Genomic DNA, 15,189 nt, shown 5'->3' on the forward strand with positions numbered 1-15,189 from the left:
ATCCTAAGCCAGGGAGCAACACAGTCAGAGCGGCATTTCTCCTAAGAGGAGTAAAACACCTCTGATAAACAGTCAGGAGGAGGAGAGGCCCAGGTGAACTCGGATATAAATTCTAATGCTACCACAAGCTAAAAAAGGTTTTAGCAAGTTCTTCTGGCTTGAAGTGAATCATGATCCAGAACGGTAAGCACTAATCTTCAGAGTAACAAGGAGAAGAAGCTCTATAAATATCAAAAGGCGGGGGGTTCAGATCTCAATTTTGAATACAAAAATAAGACAAAATGGTACAGACGAAAAGAGGACCATGACGCCTCTCAGCCCCCAACTCACTAGTCCCGTGCTGAGGAGGCATCTTCCCCACCCCTAGAGAGAAAGCAGGGATTTCTGCTTTCTCTGGAGCACTGGAGCCTGAGTACGGGTTTACCTTCTCTCCAGTATTCATTCTCTTGCTGGAAGAAAAATCCTTCAGAGAACGGGTGACTTCCCTGGAAGACAGAAGGAGGCAGCTAAGCTTCAACGCGGCACCAAGTGTCTCTATATGATGCTATAGGAGTCATGCAAGTTTCCTCCTTTAGGAATATGTGGCGGCTTTTCTTGCCCGTAACGCATACATCTAAAGTGATTTTCTAAGAGGAGAGACAGATACATCATTTTCCTAATACTCTAAACCAGGGGTCTCCATAGTGGAGTGTGCAAGACAATTTGAGAGCAGAAAAGAAAATGTTAGGACATCTATTTATATAATTTTACTTCATCCTTTTCAAATTTATGTTTTTTGTATACGCTATAAAATATGCATATTAGTACAATAAAGCATCTATTTAATGCATGAATAAATTATATACTGGCAATGTGAATTAACATTTTTCTAAAGTTGAGTGATCCAAAAAGTTTGGAAACTACTTTTCTAAACAACAGAACTATCCCAGGCTGTAATAGTTTCTCACTCTTCCTTGTGAATTTCCTGCCGGATAGCACCAACTCAGTGTAGCAGAGTGTGTCTTTCTGCAAAAGCAGGCTCGTTATCTACAGTTTAAAGGTCTTATTAAAAACTTTCCAGTGTTAGAAACATTTTGAAACACTTTCAGAGCAAGGTACTGGTTTAGCACATGTATCAGTAAATACATCAAGGCTTGCTCAGAAATTTTAGGTATGACAACAGGGAGGAAGGGGACACACCAGCTATATAAACGAAAACTGAACTGTATGTAGTGGAGCCCGGATCCTTCAACAGAACAAACTGGCTTCAAGTGTTTAGTGTTTATAAAGCATCTTACTGAGAGAGCTACAAATGCTTTCTAAAAATCCTAAAAGCAACCCTAACACAGAATGGATTTTCTAACTTCATGAAGTCGGTGTAGCCTGAGCTCAGATATCAGAAGGGGTTCATCATCACTGGTTAGCACGTTGGCGACTTAGCAGAAGCAACGAATTCATGCACTGGTGAGCTCTGGTCAAGTTGCCCAGAGAACGCACACCGGCAACCGACAACTGTGATTGCCCGTGTCGGTGGGGTGAGCCCTGGAGCCTGGGGCAGGGCTGGCCGAGGCTAGGGGAAGGGCACAGGGTGGGCTCTTACTGGGACACCTCCGCGATGTGTTTGTGGCGCAGCGCTATCCAGAGGTCGTCATCCTCGTCCAGGAGCACTTCCTTCACCCTCGCTTCTCCAATGCCGCTCGTCTCATACCTGGAGAGGAGACGTCCCACAAAATTCATCCAATCCCCCTGGTTCAAAACAGGCAGATGGGGCTTCCCTGGTGGCGCAGTGGATTAAGAATCCGCCTGCCAGTGCAGGGGACATGGGTTCGAGCCCTGGTCCTGGAAGATCCCACATGCCGTGGAGCAACTAAGCTCGCGAGCCACAACTACTGAGCCTGCGCTCTAGAGCCCGCATGCCACAACTACTGAGCTCGCGAGCCACAACTACTGAAACCCGCACCCCTGGAGCCTGTGCTCCGCAACAAGAGAAGCCACTGCAGTGAGAAGCCTGCGCACCGCAACGAAGAGTAGCCCCCGCTCGCTGCAACTAGAGAAAGCCCGTGCACAGCAACAAAGACCCAACACAGCCAAAAACAAATAAATTAATTAATTAAAAAAAAAAAAAAGTAGAATTCCTCCTTGTGGAAGGAGCAGGAGAAAAACCAAACAAACAACAAAAAATAACAGACAGATGTTCACAAGAATCTGTCTGAACATCAAGCAAGCACCCCAACCATCTGATGTGTCACTATCTGTGTCAGGTCTGCTGCATCTAAAAAGGCTAATGATTTCTTAGGCAGAAAGAGACCCAAAGGTCTAATCAAAGTCAACTGACTTGAGGTCCTGGTTTAAAACCCCCAGGGTCAGTTGATATGAGCTCCATCAGAGCCACCTGGCTCAGGTGTGAAGTCAGGTTATAGGTGGGTTCAGAGGTACTTGAAAGGGAAAGGCGAGGATCACACTTGTTCCTGGTTGGAAACGGCCTGGGACACCATCCTCAAATGTGTGGGACCTAAACAGCAATCTGCAGCTGCCTGCAACTGGCCCTCAGCAAATTTTCACATGTGAAATCATGAACATCTAAAGGAAAGCAAGAATTACAGGTACCAAAGCTGAGATTCAGTCATATTTTTAGAACCTTCATTTTGAAACAACTATCTTTACAGTTAATGTTATAAAATAAAGGACACGAGAACAATATAGCCTGTTCCCACAGAAAGAAAAATAAGTTCTTAGAGACTGAGTTTCTGATGATTGCTACCGAGAAAAATGTTGTTTATAATGAAGCAAACTGCAAATAAGATTCAGTAGGAAAATCCTGTTGATATACTTTATCATCATCGTATTTCATGATCTGTAGTTAAGAAGTTTCAACTCTGAATAAGATACGCTCTGACACACACAAGTCAACATATTAACACACCCAAGCCAGCTATGAACTGAGGCGACATGAGCTGTGAAATAAAGATCGTAAGTTCTGTTCTCTTTGAAAGGGAGAGGAGTTTCTGGCTGGTGGTGCAGCTGGGCTTTGGGAACTCACAGAAAAGCTTGAGGGCTTATTAGCAAGACTGTATCAATGCATCGGATTTTCCTAGGATTAACGACATCCTTTTTCTTAAATTAGAGGTGTGTTTGGTTCATTTGAAAAGCTGCAGTCACACCGGGTGTGTGTACTTACTTGTATACATCATTTTCAATCGGCAGCAGGTCGTAACTCATAGCCTGAAAAGTCAATTCATGAAGGACGGGGGAACTGGGGTCGAAACCGCGGTCCAGGATCAGGAGCTGGGAGCGTGCCTTGTCTGGGCCCTGAAGGAAGGACACAGGGAATGGTTTCATGAGCCGCCCCATACAACTCCCGCTTCTCCGACTAGCACAGCTAACCCTCCTGTGAAAAGTGGCAGCAGAATGTAAACTCTGACTCAAACAGCACTAAGTCCATTTACTGCTGGACAAGGACACCAGCACACACCATGTGAGAATCCAATGTGTATATTTCATAATGAGGGCCCTTTGATGCAGATCCAAAACTGTGGCTGGGGTCTAAAGTGAGCTTACGAAGGGGAGCACCACCTATGTTCAGCTATAAAAAGGGTGACCCATCATCCAGCCGGCCTGGGCCTGAGGGGGTCCCCAGAACCTGGGGCTGTCAGTGGTTTTTTTTTTTTTTTGCGGTATGCGGGCCTCTCACTGTTGTGGCCTCTCCCGTTGCGGAGCACAGGCTCTGGACGCGCAGGCTCAGCGGCCATGGCTCACGGGCCCAGCCGCTCCGCGGCATGTGGGATCTTCCCGGACTGGGGCACGAACCCGTGTTCCCTGCATCGGCAAGCGGACTCTCAACTAGTGTGCCACCAGGGAAGCCCAGGGCTGTCAGTTTTTAAATCAAGATAGTGATGGGATAGTTCTGTGTCTTGATCGCAGTGGTGGTTAACATGTATCTACACATGTGATAAAATTGCACGGAACTGCGCACGTGCGCGTGCACACACACACCCGAGCACGTGTACTAACTAGTGAAATCTGAATAAGGTCTGGAGATTGTAGCAATGTCAATCTTCTGGTTTTGATACTGTTCCACTGAGGGGGTCCCAGGAGGCAGGGCTGTAGGTGCTAACACTGGGAAAGTCCCAGCAAAGAGAAACAAGTTGGTAGCTCAGCTACACTGAACAGAATCTGTATTGCCTGCCCAAGGGCTAGAGCTCACTGCGCAGGAACAAGGGCGCTCACACACACTCTGTGAGCAAAGGAAGCCAGCTGTGCCCAGGCTGCCACACGGACACTGTGGTCGCTTGGTGAGAGAAGCACGTGGGCCAAGTAAGGCTTACCTCCCCCATGGTCGGGTCATCGGCTTTGTACGCGTCGAGCTTGTCCTGGATTAGCTGAGCCAGCAAAGCATTGTCCTTGTATTCCCTGACAAAGGAGGAGGGACAGAGGGTGAACGGCCCTGCCCCAATGGATGACACTGTCTGCCCTCAGGGAGGAAGGCAGGACAGAGCAGGAGGGTCAAGGGAGACACAAGCTTCACCTGTACTGTTCTTTTACAATGAGAGTATGTATACTCACTTTAGACGTATAATTTAAAGGGACAAATAAAATACTTAGCTCGGTGCCTGGAACATAAATGATTTTCTAGTTCCCTTTAAAAAAACCAAACTATCCAAATGGAAACAGAGGTAATATTTCCAAGCAGCTCCAGACGAACCACCGCACTTCGGCAGAGGGTCCGAACCAGCCATCCTTTTCCCATGATCAGGCTGTCTGAGTCTGACCCACCTGACTCTCACTTCCCTTAATTCAAATTCCCTTGGACCTGTTTTGTTTTGTTGGAAGTGACGTTTCTGCCAGCAGAGCCGGACAGATACAAGTGGGAGCCTGTGGACCTCCCGCCTTGTCTGAGCTGGGCAGCGCTTCCTGGGCTCCTCCTGGCGATGTTTATCCTGTGGCTGCTGCCTGCCCCCTGGCCACGCTCAACGCAAAAGCAGCTCTGCTCCCAGCCCTATCCCTCCAACGAGTGAACCCCAAGACCCCATTTCTTAGCTTCCACCAGGCTTCTGTCGGTGAGGACCCTAACGGAGGGGGGCGTCGTCCCATGGGCGCACATCCCTGCGGACAATGCGGTGAGGAGCATCCTTGCACCTCCTGCTCAGACCCTCCATTCCTCCTGCTGTGCCCCCCGCCCTTCTGGCTTCTCCCTGTGGGACTGTGACTCCCACTCATGCTCCCAGCTTGACGCTCCCACACCACTGCGTTCACTCCCTGTGCAAATCCCCCAGAGGCTACCCAGTGATAACCACTGAAGGCCATGATCCCGAACTTGGCATCCAAGGCCTCCAGAGATGGCTTCACCTGGCCCCACTGCCCACACATACACCGCGCTAGACGACCAACCCTCCCCAAACTTGCCCTTTGTTGTCCAACGTCATGCTTCTGCTCATCCCAACTGTCCACACGAAATGCCCCCTGCCCCTCACTGATCTACTGAAATCCGAACCCGTCCTCCGGGACTGAGCTCAGATGCCACCTCTGCTCTGAAGCTGTGCTCGTTCCTCTCAGCTCAAAGGGCCCTCTCCCTGCTCTGGATGCCCAAGCCTACGGCCTGCACTGTCCTAAGGCACTGGTCTCACAGGCCTACATGGTAGGTGTGCACATCCTACCTGCCCTCCCAGATCAGGGGTTTCTAAGGGCAGGGGCTGTGTCTTCAGGTTAAGTCCGCCTGCCTAGCACTTAGCACACAGCAGGTAAGTGATAAGTGAATGACCTTATCAAATCTGAGAAATGTGTCCTTTGGAGAATTATTCTCCTTGTATTTTATCTTACTCTGAAACATCTTTGGCAAGGTGGGTATTTGATTTTTAAGGTTAGGAAGAGATGAAAAATTGTAGGAAACCTGGATTGTAGTTACAGGGGGTTCACATTTAGTTATTCACTAACTGAATATATGTATTTCATGCCCTTTTCTGTATGTATTGGTATATTCCACAATAAAATTTAGAAAAGAGCAAAAACACTGGAAAATAATTATAAATGGAGACGCTCAAATCTTGACCCTCTGGAGACAACTGCCAGACGAATGGCAAGGCCAGAGGAAGCTCCCTGCTTGGGGACACGCAGGGGGGCCACCGAGGGCAGACTGGGGCGCAGCCTTACCCCCGATACCGCACGGCCGGGTACTCCTTCAGGGTGGCGCACAGAGTCGCGATCTGCTCCGCCAGGCGCTCCAGGATCGGATTCTTCATCTGAGCCTTGTGGGGACTGTAGAAGCTTTGGAAAGAGTCAGCAGAGTCCAAGGAATACACCTGAGATGGGGAAGAAATACATATATTTCCAGAACAGTGGACTGTCATATTCATCCAGAATGGTGAACCGTCAGAGTTTTTTCCAAGCTGGTAGTGAGGCTGGGTGTCTCAGGTTTTCATTTCTTCTACAAACACGGCTTGGGTGTCTCACTTGGGACTGTTAGTGACCAAACCATTACTGCCCTCAAGGAGCGTGCAATCTTGCAGGAAGAGGCAGACAACAAACATAATGAAAAGTAAATTTTATGGTATTTGAGAAATGGGTACATGTATGAGAACATAAGAAGCAGGGAGAGAAGCCCACAGGATGGACAGGGAGGACACGAGGCCTCCTTGAGGAGGGGCTGCTTGAGCCAGGGCTTGAAGGAGGTGCAGGGTTTCTCCCCAGCAGGCGGCTCCCTGAGGGCCCGGCTGGTGCCAAGGCCCTGAGGCAGGCGTGTGCCTGTGTCTGATGACCAGTGAGGAGCCCAGGAGGAGAGCAGGGGAGGAGGTCCTGGCACACCACACGGGCCGTTCATTATAAGTTTGAATAAATAAGGGACAGGCTAGAAATTGTGCTGTGACTAGCAAATAAAGGAGCTCTGTATGGATTTAATAATTTGCTATCCTCATAGTATGTTCTAAGCATTTTTTTTTCTTCTTTTTTTTTTTTTTTGGAGGGTCCTAGAAGACTAAACTTCCCTCTTAAACTATGAGGCTACCAGCTATCGGTATTCACTCAGAATCTCTATGAGGTAAACTACCCTGATCTGGAAAACCTGAGGTTTTAAAAAAAGGTTATTACGTTTCAAAAATATATGAGAAATATAGTATGGTTGAATATGCTAAAGTTGGATTTTGTTCAATCCAGGTGGTGACAGGGCTCACATACAGGAAAAGAATTCCTGCCCTCAAGCTGAGATTAAGCTTTAGGCCAAGTGAGAGGGCAAAGAGACTGTCTTTTTAAAATATTCACACTCTATTTTTTCCATCTCTTCTTACCCAAGAATCGGTCACTCTCTGGCATCTAGAAGCTGATCTATAAAGACCCAACATGCCACAATCACCTCTTACCTCTACAAAATGCACAGAAGTTGTGTTATTTTTTGTTTCTTTGCAAGGAGGAGGCATTTTAACAAATTTTAAAATACTAAGGTATAAATTTTATATGTTCTCTCATGATCAGCTTCACTTTTACTGGTTTAACGACTTTGTTTTTTTCCAAGAGGAGAGGTTTTGGCACTTGAAGCGTTAACAGCTCATGACGAAGGCTACCATCTGTTCCTTCGGCACATGACAAGCTGGGGTTATCTCTACATTAAAAACAGTCTCCTTTGCAGCAAACGGGTGTTGTCTGATCCCTGCCCCTCCCCTCCTCCCAAGCTCTTTCTGGATTGGCTACTTTTTGCTTAGTCAAGGAGTCAGCCAATAGGAGTGAACAATGTGAGTGAGGATGAAATGAACACTAAGAAGGGCAGGATGGCTGCAGAAAGTCAGAAATAACTGGAGACTAACACGAGGGCATCTTGGGCAGACCCCTAAGGACTACTGTGCCATTACATAAACGTCCGCTCACAACGCGCCATTCGGCAATCCCCTCCCCCACTCTCTTTATTGCACCCCTGCCCCACCCTCTCGCACGTGGCCAGAGTTCCTGCGAGAAGAGCCAGGATGTGGGTTTTCTAGGCCCTCCCCCACGCAGCCTCACCTGGGATTCATATGGGAGAAATGCAATGTTGATTTCCGTCAGAGTTCTGATGACTTTGGCTGCTCGGGATTTTACCAGTTCGTTAAACAGGGCGTCTGGACACGCTGCCAGAATGACAAGGACAGTAGGTTGTTTTCCTGCCCATTTGCTGGTTCATTTCAACATTCGCACGTGTCCAGGGAATTCTTTATTTTAGTAGGATTTAAAAAAGGTAAACAGAAGGTTCATCCTACCCGACAACCTACTACCTCTAGGGTATAAAAGGAATACAAAACCACCTACAAGGCCCTCAACGTATAACAAAGAAACAAATGGCAATAAAGACTGAGATATTGAGAGCTAATAAAAACTATTTTCTGACATTAAGAAGAAGAAGAAAAAAAACCAAGAGAGATCAAAAAGGGATCAGGAAAAGGCCTATAATATAAATAAACAACACACATCTGAGATACTTATGAAAAATAAAATAAGTAAAGAAAAATAAAATCGTTGGGAAATGCGATGCAGACATTTCCCCAGGGCCTCTAAGGAACTCGGCTGCACAGGAGTCCCACTTGGTGGGGGGGGGGGGGGACCACGATTTCTCATGACTCTTCCGGACCAAACAGTTTCAGGTCCCCAGAAATGTGTCATTGGTTTATTATTACTAATGCCATCTACCTGCTTTCTTTGCCACCCGTCTTCAAAGAGTATAAAATTATTCTTTGCAAGAACTTTCCCCCAACTGCTCAGTGGTGAGTTTTGTGGGGTTTTCCCCAGAGAGAACACAGGGTGAACTGTTATTATTGTGCACTCTGCACTAGGTTCCATGCACAAAACCTCCACAAAGCAAGAAAACAGATTCTAGGACAATGATACACTTCTACCTGATACAAATACCACCAGATCAGAGTGTCTTTGTAGTTGAAAGGTAGATGGAAACACACTGACGTTTATAGTGATATCTGGAAGTCTATACAATGAAACACCAAGGCTGGCATCGGAAAATTCTTCTCAGCATTGAACATGCTAGACCTTAGAAGAGGAGCTATTTTTTTAATCAGGAAGGGACTGCATGACATAGTAGGTTTGTATTTGTGGGCATTTATTTTTATCTCTTATGCAATTTGTCTTCTGAAGAGAAAAAAAAGATCAGGACAAAAGTGGGAACAACCCATTTCTTCCCTGTTGGCCTGGCTTGGTTGGGGTAAGTCTGGCTGTGCAGGAAGGCCAGGGCGGCAGCTGACAGCTGTACTCACAGTCAGTGAAGAAGACGTGCGCAGCCCGGTACTTGGCAGTTGGTGGGTCCTTAAAGTCACTGATGAGAGAGTGGACAGACTGTGGAAAGGGAAAAAAAGGGAACTGAATCTAATTCTAGAAGCAAATGGAACCTACATCTGAACGGAGTCAAATCCATGCTGGCTTCAAGCTACATGCACAAAATAGCAAGGGATTTCTGATGTATAATTCTAACTTATGTTCGGCCATAACTGAGCTCTGAGGATTTAAGATTAGGATTGTTTCAGAGTTTAGATGAACAAAAGCCTCCCTAGCTCATTCCAAAATGACAGCGTCCATTCTTTGGACCCTCCATAACTTGGGTTCCTAAGAAGAGACCCACAAAAGAGGTCAGAAACCTACCAGGAGATTCATTGCGATGAAGTTCTAGCAACTTAGTTGCATCTGCAGAAACTCATACATAAGCCAGTTTTCAAAAATGAAAAGAAAACATGAAAACTGGGGGGAATTTACATAGATTAAGACATCTAAGACAGAAGCAAGAAGGTGGGCCTTGCTTGGATACTGATTTGAACCAACCCCCCAAAATGATAAGACAGGTAAATTTGAACCCTAACTGGATATTGATGAAATAAATCTGGGAATTCCTTGGTGGTCCAGTGGTAAGGACTCCGAGCTTCCACTGCAGGGGACCCAGGTTCAAACCCTGGTCGGGGGAACTAAGATCCTGCAAGCCGCGTGGCGAGGCCAAAAAAAAAAATCTGAAAGCATAAAATACCCAAGTTCTGGAGGCCGATCACTAGATAAAGTGATCTCCTACCTAGAAAGCTAACACGAGGGGAAATCGAGATTGGTCCAGCCTGGCTTTTGGCAGAAAGCTTAAGGAATGTACTCTTCCCTCCTCACCGCACCCCACCTTCCCCGTTGGTGGATTGCATGCTTAAACAGAGCAGTGTGTTAAATGCGTGCTTAACCCAGAACCATCAGACATGGTGCCACCCAGACACCAAGCCAGCATGTGTAACCTCAGCCAAAGCTCTTCTGGGCAGGGTTTACCTTCTCAGAGGGAGTGATGAGATACACAGCTTCCAGGCTGGGGAGCGGCTCTCGGCGCTTGTTGATGTCTTCCACAACTAGACAACAAAACAGCGGCCCATGGTAAATAAGAAAACAGAACTGGTGATCATAAAACTAGAAGCCATAGAGAGAGGCCACCTTCAGACTGGTGCAATAAAAATCTACAGTGGGGGGAGGAAAGACTCAACGCCCCTTCCCCAGAGTTACCACGTTCCTCTGTCTCACGAGGCTCAGGTGGTAGAAAACCTGAAACCTTATCACACTAAATACTTCCTATTTCCCATTTCAGTTTAAGTAAATTCCTTGATCTAGTCTTTTGCCTCTTCCTTCAGTTTTTTCTCATCTGTCCTAGATAATCCCAATTCCTTTAGAATTTCCATGTTGGCTTGTTTTTCAACAGTTAGATCGTTTTATCATTTTCCTTTGTATATCAAATGAAGACATTCCAAACATACCTTCTGTATAATACTGTTCCTTTCAATAGTTCAAAGACTAAACATCAAATTTTGTTAAAGCAAACCATGGGTGTTTGGTTTGCTGGTTTCTTTTACAGTATGTCAGCTACTTCATCTGCTGGGGAAAGAAGACCTAAGTCATCATCTCACTAGTCACCTGATAAAGCTACACTGTCCTCTGGTACAGAGCGAGCAGGAAATCGTACAGTGCCATTCTTCCTACGCAGGTGATGTAAGCAAATAAAAGCATCCCTTTAGAAGTATCCCTTGTAACATTTACAAAGACTTTTCACCCCAAACAATGTTCAAACTAATACCAAAATCTCTCAACCATCTACTTTATCAGGGGTTGTAGATTTTTGAATTTCATAGGCCAATAATACTTCCCCCCCACAAATATTTGGGGGTGGTTAACACAGGCTTGCTGACTTTTAAATTTTGCCAAGTAAGGACATTTAAAAAAAACTTCTGGGATAGGGAAGAGTCTGTGGGCAGGAGGAGAGAGCTGAACCCTCATCTACCACAGAAAGTCAACAGATAATGTCTAACATGATGAATCAAGCGATACTCCTGTAAGCACTTATTTAGAAATATCAAAAAGATAACCAGAAGAAAGAGCAGAGTGGCTGCCTCTGGGGTGATGGATCCCAGGGGATGGGGGAGGAAGAAGGAGGGCAGGACGGTGCTGCTTCTTTGTTAGAAGCTCATTAGCTACATTTGGCTTTTTACCTGTATTTGCATTTTTTGCCTTGATAGAGGAAAAAAAAAAGTTTTAAAAATTCAGTGAGGAAAATAACTTTGTAAGCTCGAAACAGGGGCAAGTCTGGTCTTGGATCACTGAATGACGTAAAGTCACACCAAAAATTACGTACTCCTATTTACAGGACTATGTTTTTGGTGATAGATAAACTAGATTTGGAAATATGCTTTTATTTTATTTCTTTTTTATCTTAAAAAATTTTTTTTGGCGGAAATGTGTTTTAAAAAATGATGAAATCACCAACCTTTAAATTACATTCATCTAGCTTAATGAAAACCTCAACCCTCCTTGCTCTTCCTCCCGTAATTGTGGTATGGCAGTAATTTTGACAAAGACCAGCAGTAGTCTGTGGGCCACATACCATATAAAAGTTCTCTCCAGGGGGAAAAACTGGGAGCTGCACTGCAACAGGTATGTTCCACCCAAAGTTTTTTAGGAGGAAAAACAAAGGTTAACTTCCTTGTTTGAAATAATACCTCAAAATAGACTGATTTTCCATCAATGCTGTTTCACAGATTAAAATATATGATCTCCCCTGAAAGGGGCTCCTAAGTAAGATTTGAGCTGCACACAAATGTGAAAAAGAGCTGGGGACAGCAGCCAGGAGGTCTGTGTCCTAGTCTCAGGTGTGACACTGGCCAGTGACCTTGAGCAGGTGATTTAACTTATTTCAAAAACCTATTACCGTGAAATTCTAAAGCACATTCCAAAGAATGAATTAAACATAAATATACAAATAATTACAAAGCAAATGCTGCACAAGCACCACCCCAGTCAGGCCACAGAACCCATCAGCACTGCCCTCCTTCACCCTCCCTCATCACAATTTCCTCCCTTCCCCCCAAAGAGAACCACCGTGGTGACATGAATGGTGATCACTTCTCTTTGTGGTTAAGACTCACTTGTCCCTGCATTTCAAAGCAGTAGAGCTTAGCTCTGCCTGTTTTTGAACATTATGTAAATTAACGCACATTGTTAAGGATGTACCTTGCTTCTTTTGCTCAACATTGTTTATCAGATTCGTTTGCATTTTGGAATGAGCCAGTAGTCAGAGTTCGTTCCTCTTCTTTGCTATGTATCAGCAGTACTCTGCTGTGTGACTATTCCACAACTTATTTTACCATTCTACTCCCGGTGGACATTTTGGGTGCTCCCACTTTGGGGCTACTATGAGTGATGCTCTGTGAGCAACCCGGGCGCACACACCTGGGTTATCTAGGACACACATCTAACTGCAGATGTGCTGGCTCATAGGATCTGCATGCCTCAACTCTCCTAGACTCTGCCGAGTGTTTTTCAAAGTAGCTGTACCAACTGACATGTGTCAGATCGGAGTTCCCATTTTTCTATATCCTGTCACTTGGCATGATCATATTTTATTATTATTATTTTTTACATCTCTATTGGAGTATAATTGCTTTACAATGGTGTGTTAGTTTCTGCTTTACAACAAGGTGAATCAGCTATACATATACATACGGTCCCATATCTCTTCCCTCTTGCGTCTCCCTCCCTCCCACCCTCCCTAGGCATTATCATATTTTAAATACTCCAATCTGAGTACACAGCAGTATCTCACTCTGGTTTTAATTGCATTCCCCTGACCACTACTGAGGGGGCCAACTTTTCACGTATTTATTGGCCATTTGGATTTCTTCCTTTGTTAAGTGCCTGTTTAATTCTTTTGTCCATTCTTTTCTATTGGGTGGCCTGCCCTTTTTTTTTTTCTTGATTGAGCCTTCCTTTGGCATCCTTTCACAGATACTTAATGGGCATCTAACACTGGATTGGGTGTGGAGGATTCAATGAAGAACAAGAAAGCCTGGGGTCTCTCTCAGGACCTTATGGTCCTACCACCCAGGTTGTTGGAAGATCTAAAGTCAAGCAAGATAGGGCCTTCCCTGGTGGTCTGGTGGTTAAGAATCCACCTTCCAATGCAGGGGACATGGGTTCGATCCCTGGTCAGGGAACTAAGATCCCACATGCCACAACAAAGACCCGACGCCTCCAAAAAAAAAAAAAAAAAAGAATGTGGTTTCATGAATAAAAATTATTAAAAAAATAACGTCAAGCAAGATAATAACAGATAGGGAGGAGAAAGAACACCCTAAGAGAAGGCTGAGTGTCATGGGAGGGCAGAGGGAAGGCCGCTCACTTGTTATCCCCTCGGTCATGATGTCTGTCATCTTACAGCAGGAGGAAAGCATCCTCATGCTCAGCTGATCCACCACCAGCACCTGGAAACAAAGGGAACAGTTTACAGCCTGACGGGCACCTGCTATGATTATCTCCTCCGCTGACCCAGTCAGACTTCAGAAGGAGCCTAGAAACGCAAAACTCTGAGTTATCAACGCTCCCTACGGGCCAGAAGTTTGCCGAGAGACATGCTAGCTTTTATTTCCCCAGCAAACCTAAGCTTCTAGGAGAGTTTGCTCTCACTGATGTGACTTAATATTTTAAAGTTAAAAAAATTAAAGTTTTTTCCATGACAAAGAAAATACTCATAAAAATGCAAAAAAAAAAAAGAAAGAAAAAAGAAAAAAATTCATCTACAGCATTCACACTCGGGGAAATCCATGTCAGAGGGTATTTTTTCAGGGCGTAAACTTTTTCTTAATGGGAGAATGAACACTAGTGCCACATTTATGGGGTGGAAGGAGAGGACTTCGCTGCAGACATCATCGGGATGGACCAGCACACGTGTCATCCTGGGAGCAAACTCTGTCTCAGTTCAGGTGGGAAGAATAAGAACGTGCCGTCCTGGTCTAAAAGCTTCATACCTGCAATTCTTCAGCCAACCTTTCCTTTCTCCATTCGGCCCACAGTGGAGAGACGGAGCTAAAACAAAGCTATTTCTCCTATCCATCTTCAAAGATAGAAACCCAGGCAACAGGTGCTGGAAAAATGTGGGCCCGAAAGCATCTTGCTGTAGCACGAGGGCCAATCAGTCTTCATTTTATGAGGCAGCTTCCTCAAGGTTAGTTTAAAATTCACATGTCCGCAAGTCCATTACTGATGGGAAGGGTAAGAGAGAAAGGCAGGCATAAGAGTTCCCACCAGCTGGCCTCCCACTCTGGGTATGAGGATGGCTGCTCCGGCTAAAACGTAATCTCATGAGGTCAGGGTGACACTTCAAAAGCCTCCTGGTACCAATCAGCTCTGCTGCTCCCAGGCCTGGTGAACTTTACTACAGGAAAACTCCGGGAGCAAGAATGGTTGGCATAAGCCCTTCAACAACACATGGGGAAGTTCAAGTAAGACGGTGCGCTCTCCTGGTCACTGTAATGCCCGGTCCCAGACAACCAGATGGTCCTTCAAACAAAGCCTTCCTGGATGGAGGACAGCACGTTTCCGACTTGCATCACCCACTGCCGGAACCGAGGCCATAATCAATTAGATTGACTTAAATACTTGTTTCAGGAACATGACAGTTTCCAGCATTGCTCTCAATGTTAAACGAATAAACAAACTTAGTTGTTTTGTCTTATGTAGCTACAGGCAGACGGGATAGGCCAGATGAGGGCTTTTCAGACTGCTGTGTGGGCTCCATGGACATGCTTTAGGGCCACCAGAGGGGCAAGAAGGGTCCCCTCTCGTCTCCCATAGCAAGCAGGATAATTCTACCTTCTGCTTTATTCAGGTAAGATCTTGTTTGAATAAAAGAGTTCCACTTCTAGAATGCCTCACCAGGTGATCTTAAAGATAAGCTTTATGACC

At 45.6% G+C, this 15,189-nt stretch overlaps 1 protein-coding gene across 2 annotated transcripts in view; it reads right to left on the reverse strand.

Annotated features, from left to right (window-relative positions):
- The window catches only part of STXBP1 (syntaxin binding protein 1), a 70,561-nt gene that overhangs the window by 20,591 nt on the left and 34,781 nt on the right, over positions 1–15,189 (reverse strand). Inside the window, exons 2-10 of one of the 2 annotated variants that reach the window (XM_060014117.1) lie at positions 13,628–13,709; positions 10,237–10,313; positions 9,201–9,279; positions 7,963–8,066; positions 6,127–6,275; positions 4,305–4,389; positions 3,158–3,288; positions 1,580–1,687; positions 425–485 (exon numbers count right to left, since the gene is read on the reverse strand). In XM_060014117.1, the coding sequence (XP_059870100.1) occupies positions 425–485; positions 1,580–1,687; positions 3,158–3,288; positions 4,305–4,389; positions 6,127–6,275; positions 7,963–8,066; positions 9,201–9,279; positions 10,237–10,313; positions 13,628–13,685 (852 nt within the window). In that variant the 5' untranslated portion in view covers positions 13,686–13,709. Of the gene's footprint in view, positions 1–424; positions 486–1,579; positions 1,688–3,157; positions 3,289–4,304; positions 4,390–6,126; positions 6,276–7,962; positions 8,067–9,200; positions 9,280–10,236; positions 10,314–13,627; positions 14,101–15,189 lie in introns of those variants that run through there. The other variant, XM_060014116.1, reaches the window with a different exon arrangement.

This window comes from Delphinus delphis, chromosome 6 (assembly GCF_949987515.2).
Source record: "Delphinus delphis chromosome 6, mDelDel1.2, whole genome shotgun sequence".
In the NCBI taxonomy this organism is placed as follows: Eukaryota; Metazoa; Chordata; class Mammalia; order Artiodactyla; family Delphinidae; genus Delphinus; species Delphinus delphis.